The sequence below is a fragment of the Epinephelus moara genome, chromosome 24 (assembly GCF_006386435.1).
Source record: "Epinephelus moara isolate mb chromosome 24, YSFRI_EMoa_1.0, whole genome shotgun sequence".
NCBI lineage: Eukaryota > Metazoa > Chordata > Actinopteri > Perciformes > Serranidae > Epinephelus > Epinephelus moara.
Genome location: NC_065529.1, coordinates 43,683,836 through 43,701,237, shown reverse-complemented (window position 1 = coordinate 43,701,237; position 17,402 = coordinate 43,683,836). Strand labels below are relative to the sequence as shown.

General features: G+C 41.5%; 1 protein-coding gene across 1 annotated transcript in view; it reads left to right on the top strand.

Annotated features, from left to right (window-relative positions):
• il17rd (interleukin 17 receptor D) overlaps positions 1-17,402 on the top strand; it is a 41,117-nt gene that overhangs the window by 1,761 nt on the left and 21,954 nt on the right. Inside the window, exon 2 of the mRNA XM_050038676.1 lies at positions 16,914-16,968. Coding sequence (XP_049894633.1) covers positions 16,914-16,968 — 55 coding nt within the window. The remainder of the gene's footprint in view (positions 1-16,913; positions 16,969-17,402) is intronic.

The window sequence follows — 17,402 nt, the reverse complement described above, 5'->3', positions numbered from 1 at the left end:
ACACAATTAAGTGTTATTTTCATAATTGATCGTTATTGATCAATCTGCAGATTTGATTGATTATTTAATTGTTAATTTTCAGACTTGGTTCTCTTTTCAAAAGATTGAAAACCCCAGATATTCAGTTCACTGTCATGTAGGACAAAGAAAAGATGCAGATTCACACACCGGAGAAGCTGAAACCAGATAATGCTTGGCTTTTTTGGTGGCATCGATAATCAGAAAAGTTTTCAATCAATATTCTGTCGATCAACTGATGCTGAAATTGATTGATCTTTAAGCTTTTCTGACAGACGTTTTAAAAATTAAGTTGTGATTTTCTTTTTCGTGTCGGTAATGTGGAAAGTATCAGATCGTGTGTGTGTGTGCGTGCTCTACAGGTTTTAATTTTCCTGTGTTGATAGATGACTCCGACCTACCTTTGATGCAGTATGTGTGTGTGTGTGTGTGTGTTATCCCAGTTTCCTCTCTCTGGCTTTGAAGTGTTGTCTACAGGAAGCTTCACACTGTTTACTCTGCTGAAACATTCCTTCCTGCAACCCCCAAACACACACACACACACACACACACACACACACACACACACACTCTGTCTCTCTTTCTTTATCACCCCCCCCCCCCCCCCCCCTTCCACCCGCTTCCCCTCTCTTTTCAGAAACGCACACATCAAAGGCTGCTGGATGGGGGTGTGAGGACCTGCTATTCTACAGGTGTGAGGTTATTAGAGCTGTGTGTGTGTGAGTGTGTGTGTGTGTGACTCGTAAATGCTCTGCTGGTTTACGTGTTGGCACTCTGTTTTAAAAGGGCCTGAGTATATTAAGACAGAGCTGAAAGAATTAAGAATCTAATCAATTTATTGTAGAGTTTTCATGCAAAAATGCCAAATATCTCCTTGTTCTAGTTTCTCCATTGTGACGTTCTGGTGCTTTATTTTATCAGATGTGGTAGTAAACTATAAATCTTTGGGTGCTGGACTGTTGGTTGGACAAAACAACATGACTGAAGCAGTTCTTAAAGAAATTGTGAAGTGCACTTTTTACCATTTTCTGACTTTTTCCGATCACATGATACATTAATTTAACTGAGAAAACAAAGCCAATAACTATTAGTTGTAGCCATTAAAGCCATAGTTGTTAACTTTTGTAAAACACAACTTTTTCACATTAGCTGAAACTGTCACTATATTCATAGAGGGTTGCAACTGTATGTCATCTACACAAACAAGCCTGCATAATGACTATTGTATTTTATATCTATGCTTATTTTTTATTGCTGCTCTGCATGTAATGCTAACTTGTGTGTTGGTACCTGGTGTTGCTTGCTTGTCTGTTTGTGCTAACATGCTGTTTGTTGTTGTGTGTGTATTGTACTGAGGCTCTGCCCTAACAGTCTATAGCCCTTTTTAAATAGGAATTGTGCAAATTTGCAGGAAAGCCCAATCAGTCTTTTTTCAGCATTTGCAGTATAAAAACAAAATCGGAGAGTGCAGCAAAACGCCGCCTGCCTACTTTTGTTTATACAGAATGTGCCTTTTTCGGGGCAATGGGGGGCGTGAGCAAGTAACAAAACGTGTAGCTCAGCGTGTGATGTAAACAGTGACGTGGGAGGCAAGCAGCGGCTAGTCAGTCCTTCGGCGATTCTCTCATAAGTCGGCCCAATCTTCACTGTCCCCGTCATTTGATGGTTAATGGCCTCTTCATTTGCGAGGGCAAGGAGGCTGCGCAATTCCTTGTCTCCTCAGTTGCTCATCTTTACAGTGTCTGTCAGGTTTGTGTTTCCCTCTTGCTACTAGCTGCTAATTCCTGCTATCAGCCGTTTCCTGTTTATCCACTGCCAGTGGGTCGCACGTGCTGCGTCATCAACAGCTCCTCCCATGAGTCTTCAACAGCCCTTCCCATAGCGGAAGGCCGCCTCGGTCTGTTTAAACTAAAAGCGTTCTGCCAATATGTCTACCCTACGAGGTGGAAAATTGGGCACCTCGGATCAACTCGCCAATCCGCCTCTGTGTGTATAAATGCTCGCAGCTTGCCGGCAAAACGGGCCAACAATTGCCGAAGATCTGGCAGTGTAAAAGGGGCTTTTGTTTGTTTGTTTCCAGGCTTGATTTGTAGAATGGTCACGTGACGATTCCTACAAGGATTGATGCTGTGCTGATGGACTTATGAGTTGTTAATGTTATGAACACTGCAGAGATGATGCTTTGTTTTTGTTCAGTCTGTGCTGTTTGTGTTTATGTATTTGTTTATTTGGTGATGTTTTGTATTTATTTATCTCTGTCGATGCTCTTAAAATAGAAAAACTTCACTTACATAAAAAGAATACAGGGACAGTTTCAGTAAATATGATAGTTATAGTTACATTTTATACATTGTATACACATTACTTGAGTAACTGTGTCATAGTTTCAGTACTTGTGAACATTTTTTTAGGACTTTTATTTCCTTTTTGCACTTTCTCAAAGACTCAAAGATTTTCTTTCTCTGACTTTTCAGTGTTTTAAACATTCGTAAGGCATTTAACTCTCAATTTAGCAACTTACAACTGTCATAAAAATTCAGTCACACTTCTGCAGTTTGGTCGTGTCTGGCGAAAACAAAAAATCTGTGCTGGATCAGTGGGGATGGCACATCATAAATATGCAGGGCCTTCTCCCAAAATGCTGAACCTGGCTAAACTTTTGCCACAATGCAAAGTGACATCATCAGACAATGTGCTGCACTGGCCAATCAAAGACAAGCACATTACTCATAGAGAACTTTGAAACAACTACGTCTACTGTGTCTTGGCGACTGCTGCTTTGTCGATGTGATAACTTTACAAAGGTGTAAAATCCTTTCTCATAATATCATTAACTGCTGTGTTCTGTTTTGCTGTCTGATAAACCTTAAACTCATAGATCTATGACTCAAACAGGCCCTGCTGAATTAAATGGTCTCACCTCTACCTGAAACAATGTGGGGCTGTTTTTTCTATCCAAATGTGGCTCTAGTTATCTCTCCTTTGATCGTTGGATGATTCTCTCACTGTCATTATTTTTTGCACATGTTCCTGTTCCTGTGGCTTCGTGTGTGTTAAATACGGAATTCACAGAGTCCCCGTACCTGATGAAGGAAACAGTTTCCTTCCCTGGATGTTTCATAAATCAAGTTACTGCAGAGTGCAGGAATGAGAGATGATTTAGCTCCATGTAAACTCTCTGTGCTTAAACACATCTGCTGAAGCCATCACATCCGTCTCAGCGGAGGAAGACGCACCAGGAAATCATTCAAGCTTCCTCCTCTCTTTCTCTGGATTCTTCATCTCCTTCTTTTCTCTCTCTCACCCTGCCATCATTTGTGAAGCACATTTCCAAGCTCCAACCATGTCACGTATCCCATCGTCCTCCAGGGCTTCGGTGTGTTTTTGGCATCAGAGAGCGTCACGGAGCGTCACGGCTGGGTGGGCGTCCGATATGAAACACGTGTGCTCTCTGGGTTTCTGGCGACGGAATCAAGCAGAAGGTGAAGGATCGATGGTGGGACTTCACCTCTTCAGGGGAATATTTCCTCACTCACAAACAGTACTTTAAATATGGTTATAGGCACAAAGAAACTGTTTTCTGTTGCCTTTCACCTACAAAATGAAGAATGATTTCATGTCCTGTCTGTATGTCCCACTAATAAGATGATAGATGTTTTATTTTATTGTTGAACAGAATGAAAAAGTGTGAGGCTGGGTGTTCAGAAACAGGCAGAGGAAACCTTGTGTAGTCTTTATCTCCATGTTTTTGGTGACATTTGTTGCTCTAGGGAATACTTGGTATACATATCCAGCTCTGATTGAACTGTTATGTCTCTCACATTGCACAAAAGTGGTGCATTACAAAGAGATTCATTGGCCGAATGATGTGCCAGCAGCTTGTTGACTGCAGTGATTGGCTTTTCCTCCATTTCATTTGAATATTTTGTACGTAGGTGAGTGTAATTGATAACATCCTTCCGTCACGAGGGAGCCAGAACTGGTTCTTGCTCCAACATGTGAGAGTATATTTGCATAAAACTTTCTCAGCTTTCCCTTCTCACCCTGCTGAACAACATTGAAGTCTGGAAACTGTTCAGCTTTTTCATTTCAAAACATACACGTATATTTTTAGATACATGCATTTTTTAAAAGTATCTTTTTGTGCTTTTAATGCAATTTTTTTCTATTTTAGACATGTATGTTAATTGACTTTTGTAGTCTTTTAGTTTTTTTCTCTGAGTGTGTTTACTGTTATGCACCAATACACCAAAGCAAATTTCTTGTGAAAACCTATTTTTATTTCACAAATCAGATTCAAATTTTGGACATTTTTAGGTTAAACTTACAAAGAATAACCTCCTGTCCTTATACCAGTGATTGAGTCTGTATGTGAGAAAATTAACGTTTGAGTCATGTCATAAAAAAGTGACAAAATGTACCAAACTAGTGTAAGGTGTTGAACCTCAATAACCTTTTTTGGTACAGGCTGAAATGTGTGTGTCTGCTGGCTGTCAAAGAGCTGAAAGATCTCCTCACATATCTGGTCAAATTCATAATCTTGTTGGCGTATATTTTGGTGAGATAGCTCTTGAGTTAAGTCATAATTTTGCCAAATTTCTTGTCAAGCTCCTTGGGTTCAGTCATGATGTAATATTTGGCTTTTTCTGTTCATATTATATTTTATCATATTTCTCAAATCAAGGTATCAAGAAAGAATTCACAGCTGTAGCACGAAAACTCACAACATTTCAAATAATACCCAGCCATATCACTTCATCTTCTCCACTTCTCTTCTTCTCTTTTTCTTTTTTATACGTATGTTTTGTCAATATCAGCAGCTAATTGCAGACGCCACTTTCAGTGTGTATCTTGTGAGGAGTGTTGCATGTTCGGCCTGTTCAGGCACTCACACTCCCTTTGGTCGCATTCATGTGGTTCCTTCATGGCTCGGATGTTGGGCTTTTTAATTGGCTCTGTAGCCGCGCTGAGTCAAAACATGCCGTGTTGATTTGCATTTCCATTACCAGTTGAGATGAGTCAAGTAGTGCTGAGTCGTGCCAGAGATGGACAAAGTGTGGAGTCAGTCGGCCTCTGCTTCAAAGCGGCTTGTAGTGACGTTCGATGAGCTTCGTCTGTATTGTATTGCGCTTGAGCAGCACTACACCTATGCTTCCAACACTGTGAAAGCAAGGTGGAGGAAATTGGCATGTGGGAGTTTGTGTAGTACTGAGAGAATATTTAAAAAACTCAAATAACAATGAGAGAACACAGAGGAAGAATCCCTGCTGTGCTTGCTGGTGCGCCGAGTCCAACTTAGTCAAACCATGCCAGCACATGTGTATGGAAAAGTGCTATAGCTGACTGTAGGGCCAGGTCACATGACTACAGTCTCTGTTTTCATGTAACAGAGCGGTGGTGAGTTTGGTTTGTGTCTTTTACAAAGAAAGTCAGGGTTTGTCCCGGTCCTGTCTCTGTAACGAGAGACAGAGTCTTTTAAAGGACAAACTGTCACAGCAGGGGAGGAGGTGCTCCTCCTGGGCGAGGAGGAGGAGGAGGAGTAGGAAGAGGAGGAGGGGGAGTTGTGATGAAGAAGAGGAGCGGGATGGGGTGGGATGGGGGGGTCATTGAGGAGCAGTCATGCAGGAGGAGGAAGCTGCAGGTTTTGTTTCTGTGGTGGGAAATCTCTGGTTGGCTGCCCCCGAACACACACACACACACACACACACACACACACACACACACACACACACACACAGTTTTTTCTCAGAGTTTGCTTTGTTACACCTCACTTTTGTTTCCATCTTTTTCTTCCTGGGCTCGTTCCTCCTCTGGAGCTGCAGAGCTGAGATCAGATGTGATTTCATTTATTTTTTGTTCAGCGGCAGATCAATTGACAGATCAAATATAAGCAGGGAAACAAAATCTGATCATGTGAGTCACACAAACGGAGCAGGAATTATGACACTAACATGGGTGAATCCCTGATATATTGATGTTTATCATTTACATTTTTTACTCTCAGTGATCAGTGATATGAAGTTAAGGAAAAGCTGAAATTTGTTAATGTTACTGGATGTTTGTTTTAGCATTCTGCATATTAACATTCATGCATGTGTATAACATTTTGACAGCACTACAGTAAATCCAACACAGTTTGGTTGTGGTCAGTTCCTGGGTTGTTAGTTGGATCAAATCTCACATCCTCTGTTGGGTTGATGTGTTTTCAGGCTCACTGGCTGAACAGATCTTCACTGTGTGTCAGCAGTAGGTCTGGTTTTTCCATCAGTGTGCACCTAAGGTGATTTACAGATCTGCTTTACACAAAGGGACGAAGCTAACCTCGTTCTGTTCTAATTGTCTGTCAGCAATAAAGCTCCAAAACAATTTAAAAAACGCCTACGACCACTCTCCTAATTTAGTAGCACCGATCAAAGAATGCTAACTGAGCATGTATAGCGCCACCTCATGAGGATGGGCAGATTTCGACAAACTTGGGCTGCCTCTCAGTTTGGTCTCTGTTGGAGGAAGTTCTGCTGTGTTTCTGTGAGAGTTGTCTTATGTTTAAGCGCAGCCCGTCACAGTTCATGTTCCATGATGATGATGCACCACGTGATCAGAGCTGATAATCAGTTTGGATCCACCTACATGTTAGATGTATTTATATATGGACCAGCAGCCAAACAGCAAGACCTGAGTGGACTAAGTATAACTTTGCTCGGTTTTGGTCACTAGCAGCCAACTGGATGTGGTGTTGTGTCGGCTAGTTACCCCCCCAAAATGCAGACACACACAAACACATACATAAATACACATATATATTTCAGTGCAGCCATGTTGTCCCATATGGTAGTGTTTGTAGGTGTGTGTGTGTGTGTGTGTGTGTGTGTGTGTGTGTGTGTGTGTGTGTGTGTTTGTGCTTGTGCGCGTGTGTGTAAGAGACAGGAAGACATTAAGAGGAACAGGGCTGAGTTTAAAGCCCTGAGGCATGAACAAGACCCTCATCAACTTCACACACACACACACACACACACACACACACACACACACAGAGTGGTAGTAGTTAGTATGAGGTTCTTTGTGATAGTTCACTTTTTTTTTCTTTTTTTCTTTTTTTTTTAAAAGAAGAAAGATGTTAGTGCTCCGACCAAAAAGTATTTGTAGTGTGTAAATCTTCATTGATCAAGGAGCAGTTCTTATGAAGTGTACTGACAGCGTAACTGAACAAAATCATGAATACTTTGGTACTTTTCTGCAGTGGAGGAAGAAGTAGTCAGATCTTGCACTTAAGAAAAAGCAGCAATACCACAGCGTAGTAATACTTTGATAATAGTAAAAGTTCTACACTCAAAATCGTAGTAAAAGTACAAACGTATCATCCCTGCATAAACTTAAAGGTCCAGTGTGTAGAATTTAGGGAGAAGTATTGATACATATGGAATATAAAACAGTGTTTTCTTTAGTGTATAATAAAAAGTGTATAATGTATTTTTATAAAAAAAAAAAAAAAAATGAGATGAATGAAATCTCTACAACAGCTGAGAATGGACAAACCAACACTGGCTCGACATAAGGCCATTCATGTTTTTGCATTGGCCTCTGTAGTAAGCATCCCATCCGTGACTATCAGCATTGAAAAAACACAGATTTTTTGATCTATTCAGTGATTTTATCGGTTTAAATCACCAGGGGTCTCATTTATAAAAAATGTGTGGCTTCCATACTAAAACGAATGTACAAACAAAATCCAAAAATGGCGTGCTTCTAAATTATTCAACCATTTTTGCAATGAGACTTCCACCTTGCCATCTGTGTCGCCAATTTCCCATCTTCAAAATGTTAGTAACTATGGGTCAAAGTTTCTTCCATCAAGTCTGTTTTTGTAGTGTACAACGTTTGCATGGGAAGTGGCATACACCTTTTTCAGGCCCTGTTTTGTGCATAAGCAATATTTATAAATGAGACCTCAGGTCTGTTTACCTTGGTGAGGAAGAGACCTCTACACATAATTCAGCTCCTGGTTAAAACCTCCTGAATGTCTGGATCTTAAGTTATCAGAGAAAAAAGGTGAGCACACAGTGACAGGTGCCAACAGTCCGTTTCCAACATGCCAAACAGTGTTAACGTTACACTGATTTGTGATGTGAAACTGTTAAATTCAGTGTGGTAAAAACCTCCTGAACAATGAACACTGAAGGGATTCTAACCAGGAGAAGTTTCAGTTGGTTGCAATCTGCAATCCCTAGCCACAACTACATCCCCCTAAAACTTACACACTGTTGTCTTTAAGTAAAGTATTCTTTATGCAATGGCCTATTTGAGAATATATATGTTGTATATTAGAATATAATTATTGATTGATGGTTTACTTTTGCTGGGTAGCTTGTTAGTTTTAAGAAGGGATCAATTAAGTCTCATCTTTAGCTGTAAAAAGGACATCATAATTTATGTGTTGATTATATTTTGTATTATTGCAGAGTAACATCAAATAAATGTAGTTGAGTAAATTAAGCACAATATTTCCCTCTGAGTGAGGTAGACGTGTAACATGGTAATATTCAGTTAGAAGAGCCTTAAAATTCTTCTTAAGTAAAGTAAAGTCTACATGAGTAAATATTCTTAGTTACTTTTCACCACTGCCTGTCAGATGCCAAAATAAACCAAACCAAATCTCAATATCAGGCTCTCGTCCTGGTCTCTGCGGACAGAACTGTTGTAGCTGTTTATTCCTCAGCTCATGAGCAGTCCGTTGATTAAAGGTCAGCCTGTGAGTGTGTCCCACGTTCTCTGTCCCACATCTGGAACTGGTCTGGTCGCCCCAAACAGAATGAGGCAGAGGAGAAGTCTGCTACATGAACCTTGAAAGCTGTAATTGAAGGAGTTCCTGTTTAATCAGATTCCTCCATCTCTTCTTCCTCGCTTCCTTCCTCCTCTGCAGGGTTGGTGATTACTTCTCCCATCATCCTTCACTCCCCCCTTCTGAATCCTCCTTTTTCTGAATCCTCTCTTCTCACAGGCCTCCTTGACTCTCTCCTTGTGTCCTCTTTCCTCTTTGCCTCGTTCCTTACCTCCAGCACTGGGATTAATTGCTGTTGATGTGCAGCTAGCTGAGCCTGCAATTAGCTGTCTGATTACTACAGGAACTGATTCAGTGTGTGTGTGTGTTTGGGGATTCCCGAGGGAAATTCTGCTTTCTTCAGCGCTCAAGTTTTCCCTCTGTTTATAGACTTGTAGCTCTGTGCTTTGTAGTTGCTTTAAAAAGCGCACCACGCTCAGATATTGCGACATTTCCCAAACGTTCAGTGTGTCTGCTGTCTGTGTATCTGATGCACCACAGCTGCTTCTCAGATCTTTCTTTTGTTACTAATAATGACCCGCTCTTTTCTTTTCTTTCTTTCCTTTTCTTTAGTTGTTTACTGATGTGACTCAGTCTGTTCAGGCCTCAGGGTGTGTGTGTGTGTGTGTGTGTGTGTGTGGAGGATAATGATTGTTAGTAGTCAAAAACACCTGGCTACAGGAAGGAAGAAAAGTGTGTGTCTCTGTCTGAAAAATTGTCAGTTGTAAAGACTGAAGGATTGGTTTGTGTTGATGGGCAGGGTCAAGGAGAAGGTGGCGTACTTATGGTTAACGAATTGTTTGAATATGGAATTATCAAAGTATGTAACTAGAAAGTGTGCCGACTCATGGGATGTTAAATTCAAGTCACACAGAGGCGTTGTCACTTACTGGGGACACTCTGTTTGGTTTGAAGACGGGTGGTGACTGGGTAGAGTGTGCAGGGGACAGGAGATGACGCTAATTACCAAGTGGTTAGTTCGTAATTTGGTCATAATTTCGGTGTCTGCCCTCACTGACAAAAGTCCCCAAATCTCATCATCTCTTCAGTTTGACATTTTCGTTGCCCTCTTTTCGTGAATGACTCTTCTTCTTCACCCTCACCCTGTTTGTTTTCTTCCACTTTGGCTCAAGCTGCATGATAGAAACGGCATCAACATGCCCACTCACTTGTGGTGAATTCTCCAGACAATTACCTGCTGTATTCACACATGGGCTCAATCGGACATTACACAGACTTTGGACAGGGGAGCTTGCAGGGTGAAGTCTGTTTAATGTCCGGTCCAACTGATTCGGACATTTGTGTTCCCACGTACAGCTCCTCTGGGTAATGTCTGAGTAATTTCAGGTTTGCAGTGCATGTGTGAAAGGAGCTTCAGTCTGCAGCACTCGACCTGTCTGTAAAGTGAAAATGTTTGAATTGAGCAGGAAGTCTGTTATTAAAGATGGAATTTTACATGTGTATTCGGCGGAAATAGCATAGCATTCCAGTAGTGTAGTTACAGTTTTGAAGAGCAGCAGCAAGATGACACGTAGAGACCATAAAAACTGTGATTAGTCAGCTCGGGCTGCTTGTGTTTATCTGGATTGATTATAGTGAAGACAACAAGATGAAGCACACTGAAGAAAGGCTCAGTAATCTGCTCCTCTCCCATGAGATCAGACATGTTTTGTGATGAAGGGAAGCCTAGACAAGAACTAGTTGATAAAATGTGTTGTCCGACAACATCAGAAGGCAAAAGTGTTTATCTTTCACAGATAGCTACACTCAAAGGCGAAGTGAAAAGTCGTCTGTCATAAGCTCGGTTTCCATCCATAATAGAGCAAATTTTAATGGAATTTTCCTTAAATCTGCAAAATAAAATACAACTTATACACTCCTCCATCCAGTACTTTTATGTGCATATTAGCAGTTGGTTCTTCCTCATAAGCACAAGGTTATACTAATTCTCCAGTCAAAAGTCTGCAGGTGAAGACGGCGCAACAAGATGATTATACAGTGGATGTATAATAACAGAGAGCACACTGGACAATGTAAATAGAGAGTGAAAAAAGGAGACGACGGAGAGCTTGCAGCGGCCCATGGTGTTATGTCATGACTGTACATTATCAGTTATTTGCTGGAACTGTTCTCATTGCCCTTCATTGCAGTTACCATTTTGGATACACCAACTTTTGTTTAGTTTCCCCTCAGGTTTTTTACATGCTAACTAAAAATGGTGTATGTAAACGCACATATAGAGAGGGATATGACAAACGTGGCACTGTTATTCCACCTCCAACAACACTGCTGCGTCTGCATCTTCATACAAAATCAACCATGATGCCGCTCAGTTTGTGATTTTTAGATGCATGCCGGTGTTCCGAAATCAAAAGAGATGTGACGTGTAACACAACATCATCTGCATCTAGTATGACAAAACATTCACGTTGTGCAGAACTTTCTGAGCGATTAAAATGGCATAAGATGGGAACAATGATCATTTACCGTTGCTCTCTGCTCGGGTGGTAAGGAGCTCCTGTACTTCATTGTATCCCCAATTGGCAGACACTTTTGGCTACTGTTTTTATTCTTTCAGTTAGCCACTAACTGCTGCTAGGTACTTTTTAAATCTCCTGTCTGAAACAGCAGTGTCAAAGGGGCTTAATTCACAGAATAGCAGCAACAGAAAATGTCCTCAAAGTGGGGAGACGATGAGGTCCAGAAGCTCCTTTCCCTTCGAGCAGAGGATGACATCAACAGGCATAACATAGGGGCACTAAGTGAATGTTGTTCTTTTGCTTCTGAAACGTCAGCATGCTTTTCAAAATCACACACTGGGGCAGCACGATTCCAGTGTTGTTTGGTTCTTTGTAATAAAGTAAAGCTGGCAAAATTAAGGTTCTTTGTTGCAGCAGTATCCTGGCATCTCTGTATAAAAGAGGATTTTAAGAACATCTGTCCCAGAGGACATTTGTAGTGTTGTGTTTGGTTGTTCACATGAAAAGAAGGAGTTGTATTAAGAATATAAGAAAAAAGAAACTAGAGGAAGTTGGTCCGTCAGTCCATGATGTGGGCCTGATTATTGGTTTCGGCTATAGTCAGTCATTCTCGTGTCTCAAAGGTGTGGAGGGGACCGTCCAACAAACACTTCTGATGCCCAAAGGCCAGGCAGACACCAAAACTGCATGAAAAAATGCCTGACCTTTATACATTTGAATGAGGCCACTTCACTGACACAGTCGGGGTTCAGACTCCGAGAGATCCAGGAAGAAAACCCTGTTGGCTGTCCTACAAAATCTGTCTCAACACAGTGTGGTGTCGTCCGGCAAGGGAAGCGCTGGCCAATCGCACATATGCATGAGCACGTTCCTTGTAGAATTACTTGGTAGTGTGAATGCTGTGTGTCTGTGTTAAAATCGTTGCTACTAAATAACATGGTTATTGCTGTGATAACTTTCTAGGTATCCAAAATCTTGTCTCATAGTTTGATGAACCACTGTGCAGAGTTTTAGTGTCTGTTAAGCCTTCAAAATCAGATCCGTCACCCAAACTGGACTTTTTAAAGGCTTCTTTTGGTATTTTTTTTGAACATGATGGTCCTGAGTTTAAATCCAGATGTGCTGCCTTGTTCTTTGTGTGTGAGGTTTGCTTGTTCTCTCGATGTCTTGTGTGGGTTTCCTCCAGCTCTGTTTATTTTTTGGGTTACCCGGTGACCCTGCATGGTCTACAAGGAACATTAGCAACCTGGTTATTAATCTCTCTGTATAAATATCTCTAAGATCCTCCTGGTCTGTGCTCATCTGTGCAGAGAATGTGCATCTGACTCCTCCACATTCAGCCATTAAGCTGTAGGAAGTCGCACCAGAACCAATTTTTTGGGGGGGTGGCAGGGTTGTGTCTCGGTGCAACCAATCAGAAAGTCTGCTTTTTTTGTGCTGTCAGTGAAAACCTTCCCTTGATTTTAATTAGACTCCCATTTCATGCTGCCAGCGGGACATCTGCGCACACAGCAGCACGTAAACCTCTACAGGTCAGAGGTCAGCAGTTGAGGCAAACTGAAGGCAACATACATAATGAACAGGAACATGATAGGATCAAACTGTGTGTGTGTATTTCTGTCTTTCTAAGGACCATTTTGAGGGCATGTTTGGAAAGTGAAGACATGTTTGTCCAATCCTCACCTTCTATAAAGCTGTTGGTGGCTAAGACCTGGTTTTAGGGTCCGTGTCAGAGCTTGTTTGAAGGTCTGGGGAATGCACTCTGGCAATGAGGGTCTTCACAAGTCTGTAATTACAAACGTGTGTGTGTGGATGGGTTGTTGGGGTACAGTCACTGCTAATAAGCATGGCACACTTTTTATAACACACACACACACACACACACACACACACACACACACACACACACACACACACACACAGTAGGGAGTCTGTCTGATTAGGTTCAGGTGTGTGTCTGTGGTTGTTGTGTGTGACCACAGTCTGACACCTCTGTAACAAGGTGGAGAAAGAGAAAGAGTGTGTGTGTGTTTCAGTGTGTGTGTGTGTGCAGCAGGGCAACATGAAAACAAGGTCAAAGCTGTAAAACTGCTCTGCTGTAACACACCTCATGAGAATCCACGTCTTTGTGCAGGGACACAGAGGAAGGGATTCTGTGGCTCAGGAGGGAGTCGACGTTCACACCTTGGCTTATCTCACCAGTCATCGTGTGTCACTGTATCTGCCGTTCTTTGTGTTAAATAGAGCTGCTGGGTGGAGCTTGGACCGTTATTCAGCAGAACCAAACAACTCAAGTAGTGTCTTTGTATTTTGGTGACAAATTTTACTCTAGAAATACCCAATCCAGATGATTTTACTGGACAATTTCAAGTATTGACGCCATCTAATGGAGCCTGGCAGGTGTCTTATTACAGTTAAGTTACTGCAGCAGCAGGAACTGAAGTCACAGGTTTTTGTTCCTACTCTGGTCAGTTAGAGACGAGCACCTGAAGTGTTAGCAACAGGCTAGTTGCTGTGTTTTGGTACTGCTTATAAATACTGAATTTATTCCTTCATATTTACATTGTCAGGTTACTACATTCATTCATTTTGCTGTGAAGCTTCATTGAATTTAGTTTCAGCAAGTCTGGTCACCTTTGGCTGCTATCTGCATGTGTATGACTGTGAACGATAAGATTAGATAAGATATAATGTAAGTTTTTGTTGTGACGCTGTTGCAGCACAAAGAGGGAAATAGTGCAAATAAAACAAAGTAGAAACAATGAAGATTATCAGTAACGTGCTAAATCCAAATGAAGACAATGCCAAAGGTGTAAACAGGTTAACAGCCTGATGCAATACAAAAGTGAGAGTTGTCAGATCAAGGGCTGCCCTTTTAAAAATTGTTATTAATATTTATTCAGCCTTTTGCTTTTATCAGATAGGACACATTGAGAGTAAAAGAGGGAGAGGAGGGGGAGGATGACGAGCAGCAAAGGGCCACAGGTTTGGAATCAAATCCACGGCCGCTGTGGCAAGGACAAAGCCTTTTTATATGGGGTGTCTGCTAGGGGTGTAACGGTACACAGAAATCACGGTTCGGTACGTACCTCGGTACACAAGTCACGGTTCGTTTTTTTTGGTACAGTAATGAAAAAAATAGACAACTATTAAATATCTTTTACTTATTGGTAACCTTATTAAAACATACCACCACAGCAGTTAACTCTTTTTCACATTTTTTGAATGAAAAATATAAATATAAATTTCTGCTTTTACTCAAATAAAATAAAAAGTATAGTGCAGCTGGTCAGCTTTAAAGCCTGCTCAGATTCAGTTTTACTAGGAACTTATTTAGCTTTCCCACTTTGTTAAAGTGCAGTAAACAAAACATGCTTATATCTAAAGTGCAGCTTAAACAATTTTAGTCAACTCCAATGGCGTTGGTTATTTCTTTAGCGCGATCAGAATGGTCAGGGAAACGCTCTTTCTTTTTAAATGACGACGATATCGTAGTTTGCACCAGATTGCTCTTTCTAGTCGTGCCGGTTAACATTCAAACTCGGGTGGTGTTAGATGCGTTAGCATGTTAGACGTGTTTCCAAGTACATACCCGACTGCTGTTCTGCAGTGTCGGCACACTGCTTTTGTCTTGTCCACTTGTTTATTTCCATCTTCGTATTTAACCCTGAAACCAAAGTGTTCCCAAACGGAGGACTTAAGGTTTGCGGGTGGGTCTTCAGGTTCGTCAGGCTCACTTGCCATGTTGTCAAAATGCGAGAATAGGCTGCACAAAGTGAAGGCGGAGATTTACAGTCGGACTCGGTCCGTCACTCAATTATGTCCGTCGGGGAACTAGATATTTTAAATGGTTCGGCTCGCAAAAATGGAATTAAAATAAAACAAAATAAAATAAAATAATATCCTGTGCCCAATAATTCGGTACAGGGTCGTGCCGAACCGAAAGTCGCGTACCGAACGGTTCGACGCAAATACACGTACCGTTACGGCCCTAGTGTCTGCTCTACTAGGTGAGCTAGTGGGTGCCCTGATCAGTGACTCTTTTTTTTTTTTTTTTTTTTTGCTGTTGTTGTTGGTTGGTGTGCAGTATGCTTTAAGGGACATTTCTTTGCCCAGATGTGGCTGCAGAGTCAGCACTCCTTTCTATCACACTGCTCTCTGGCACAGGCAGCTGCAGACCCAGACCCAAGGTGAGTCTGAGTGAGACAGAGGACGCTGCCTGGATGAAGAGAGGCTTTGCCACTGCTTAGAAGTGGTGAATTTACAGCTCACAGCAACTTCATACGATATAGTTTCTGGCTTTTGTTTAATATCTAGTGTTGGCAAAAATGTAGTTACACATTTCCAATATATTGTTAGCATTGTTAGCACCCAGGGCTAACTTGGCTTGTTTACTATATAACATGAACATCACTGTCACCCTTGACATCCCACTGAACCCAGTTCAAACTCTTAAACTCAATAGGTAAAAATAGGAACAAGTAGTAGAATATTTGTATTCAAGAGCCAAATCTGATTCGAGTGACATAATTCTGAAGCGCGTTCAGCCCTTGTCAGATCATGAACACTTGAATCTAAAATAGCTGCTTGGATTTAATGCAGTTTGAAATAAGAACTACAGGGAACTACTTTGGTTTTAGCCTATTTACCTGTTGTGTTATCCTTGACATCCTTTAAACATAATGTATGTCACAATGTCCAGTCGACTGTTCTGTACGTTTGTGCACACAAGATTAACTTAAGATTTTCTTGATAGCCTGATCATCAGACTGAACGTCCATTTTCTTCCACTTCGTCCTTTCAGTCTGACGTCATGTTCATGTTTGCCATTTTCTGACTGAGAGAGTGGGTCATGCTCTAAACCAGTGGTTTCAAACTGGTCCAGCCACAGGGTCCAGATTTCTCCTTAGTCATTAGTTCAAGGTCCACATGGTTTAATATAATCAGCGTCATACTTGTGTTTGGCCATGTCATTGAGCTAGTTTGCTGTCTCTATCAAGTAGCTGTCCATTAGGCACTCACTCTACAACAGGAGACGACCCTTCAAAATAAAAGTTCTGTGCTAGGAAATTCACTGTACTTAAAAATAAAGTGTGTAAAGTTTATATGTTAGCAAGTCACTTGCGGTCCATTCAGAATGGACCTGCAACCCACCAGTTCAGAACCACTGCTTTAAACCAATCAGTGATGACTGATGTGTCTGTGCTACAAGCTGACACAGCGGCTGTGGCAGCAGTTACTTGCAGCAGTTGGTTGAACATTGATCATCGACCCTGTACAGCTGCTCGCACTGGTTGTTTTATTTTGCCTAAGGCCATTTTTCTGGCTCTGGCACAGGAAGATGACGCCCCCATTCTTAATCCCACCTACAAAGATCTGATTGTTCGAGTGTTTGTCCCACCTTGGAGTCAGCTGTCAATGAGCACTACAACAGACCTGTTTGAATCACCGATGATATAATCAGAGATTGAATTACAGGACCAGATCTGTTGCATCCTAACGGCAAAAATCAGATCCAGTATTCTTATTCTTTTAATGATTTTAAGTAGCCTAAATACTGTAACAGCCTTTAATGTGTTGTGTCTTTGTCTCTCTCTCAGGTGCAGTCTGGTGCAGATGGAGGTCGGAGGTTGGCCGTCACCTTCAGAGCTGACAGTGAGTTAATCTATAATCCTGTGAATGTGTACAATGACTTTGGTTTATCTTGAATTCCCAGGGGTTCCCAACACCTTCTTACTTTAAGTAACTGTCCAGGTGGTGGCACAGTTCCAAGCAACCTAATATTTTGGCATCAAACTCTCAACAGTAAAACATAAATTTAACCTCACACAGGCTGTGGGGATTCAGTCCCGATGTTTTAACATTTAGATTCCCGTCAGTTTCTCCAGAAACTACAGTAAGTTGCTGTATCGGAAAATTTTCCTCTGAGGGTACATCCTTCTTTTAAACTTAAAAATCAATCACTGAATTTAATCGGAGCCTAAAGTCAGTTTTTATTTCCCATTATGTTACCCAGTGTGAAAATCTGAAGCCCCCTCACCCCCTGCATCTCCACCCCCTTCATCCTCTTCCTCCTCCACCATCCTCCT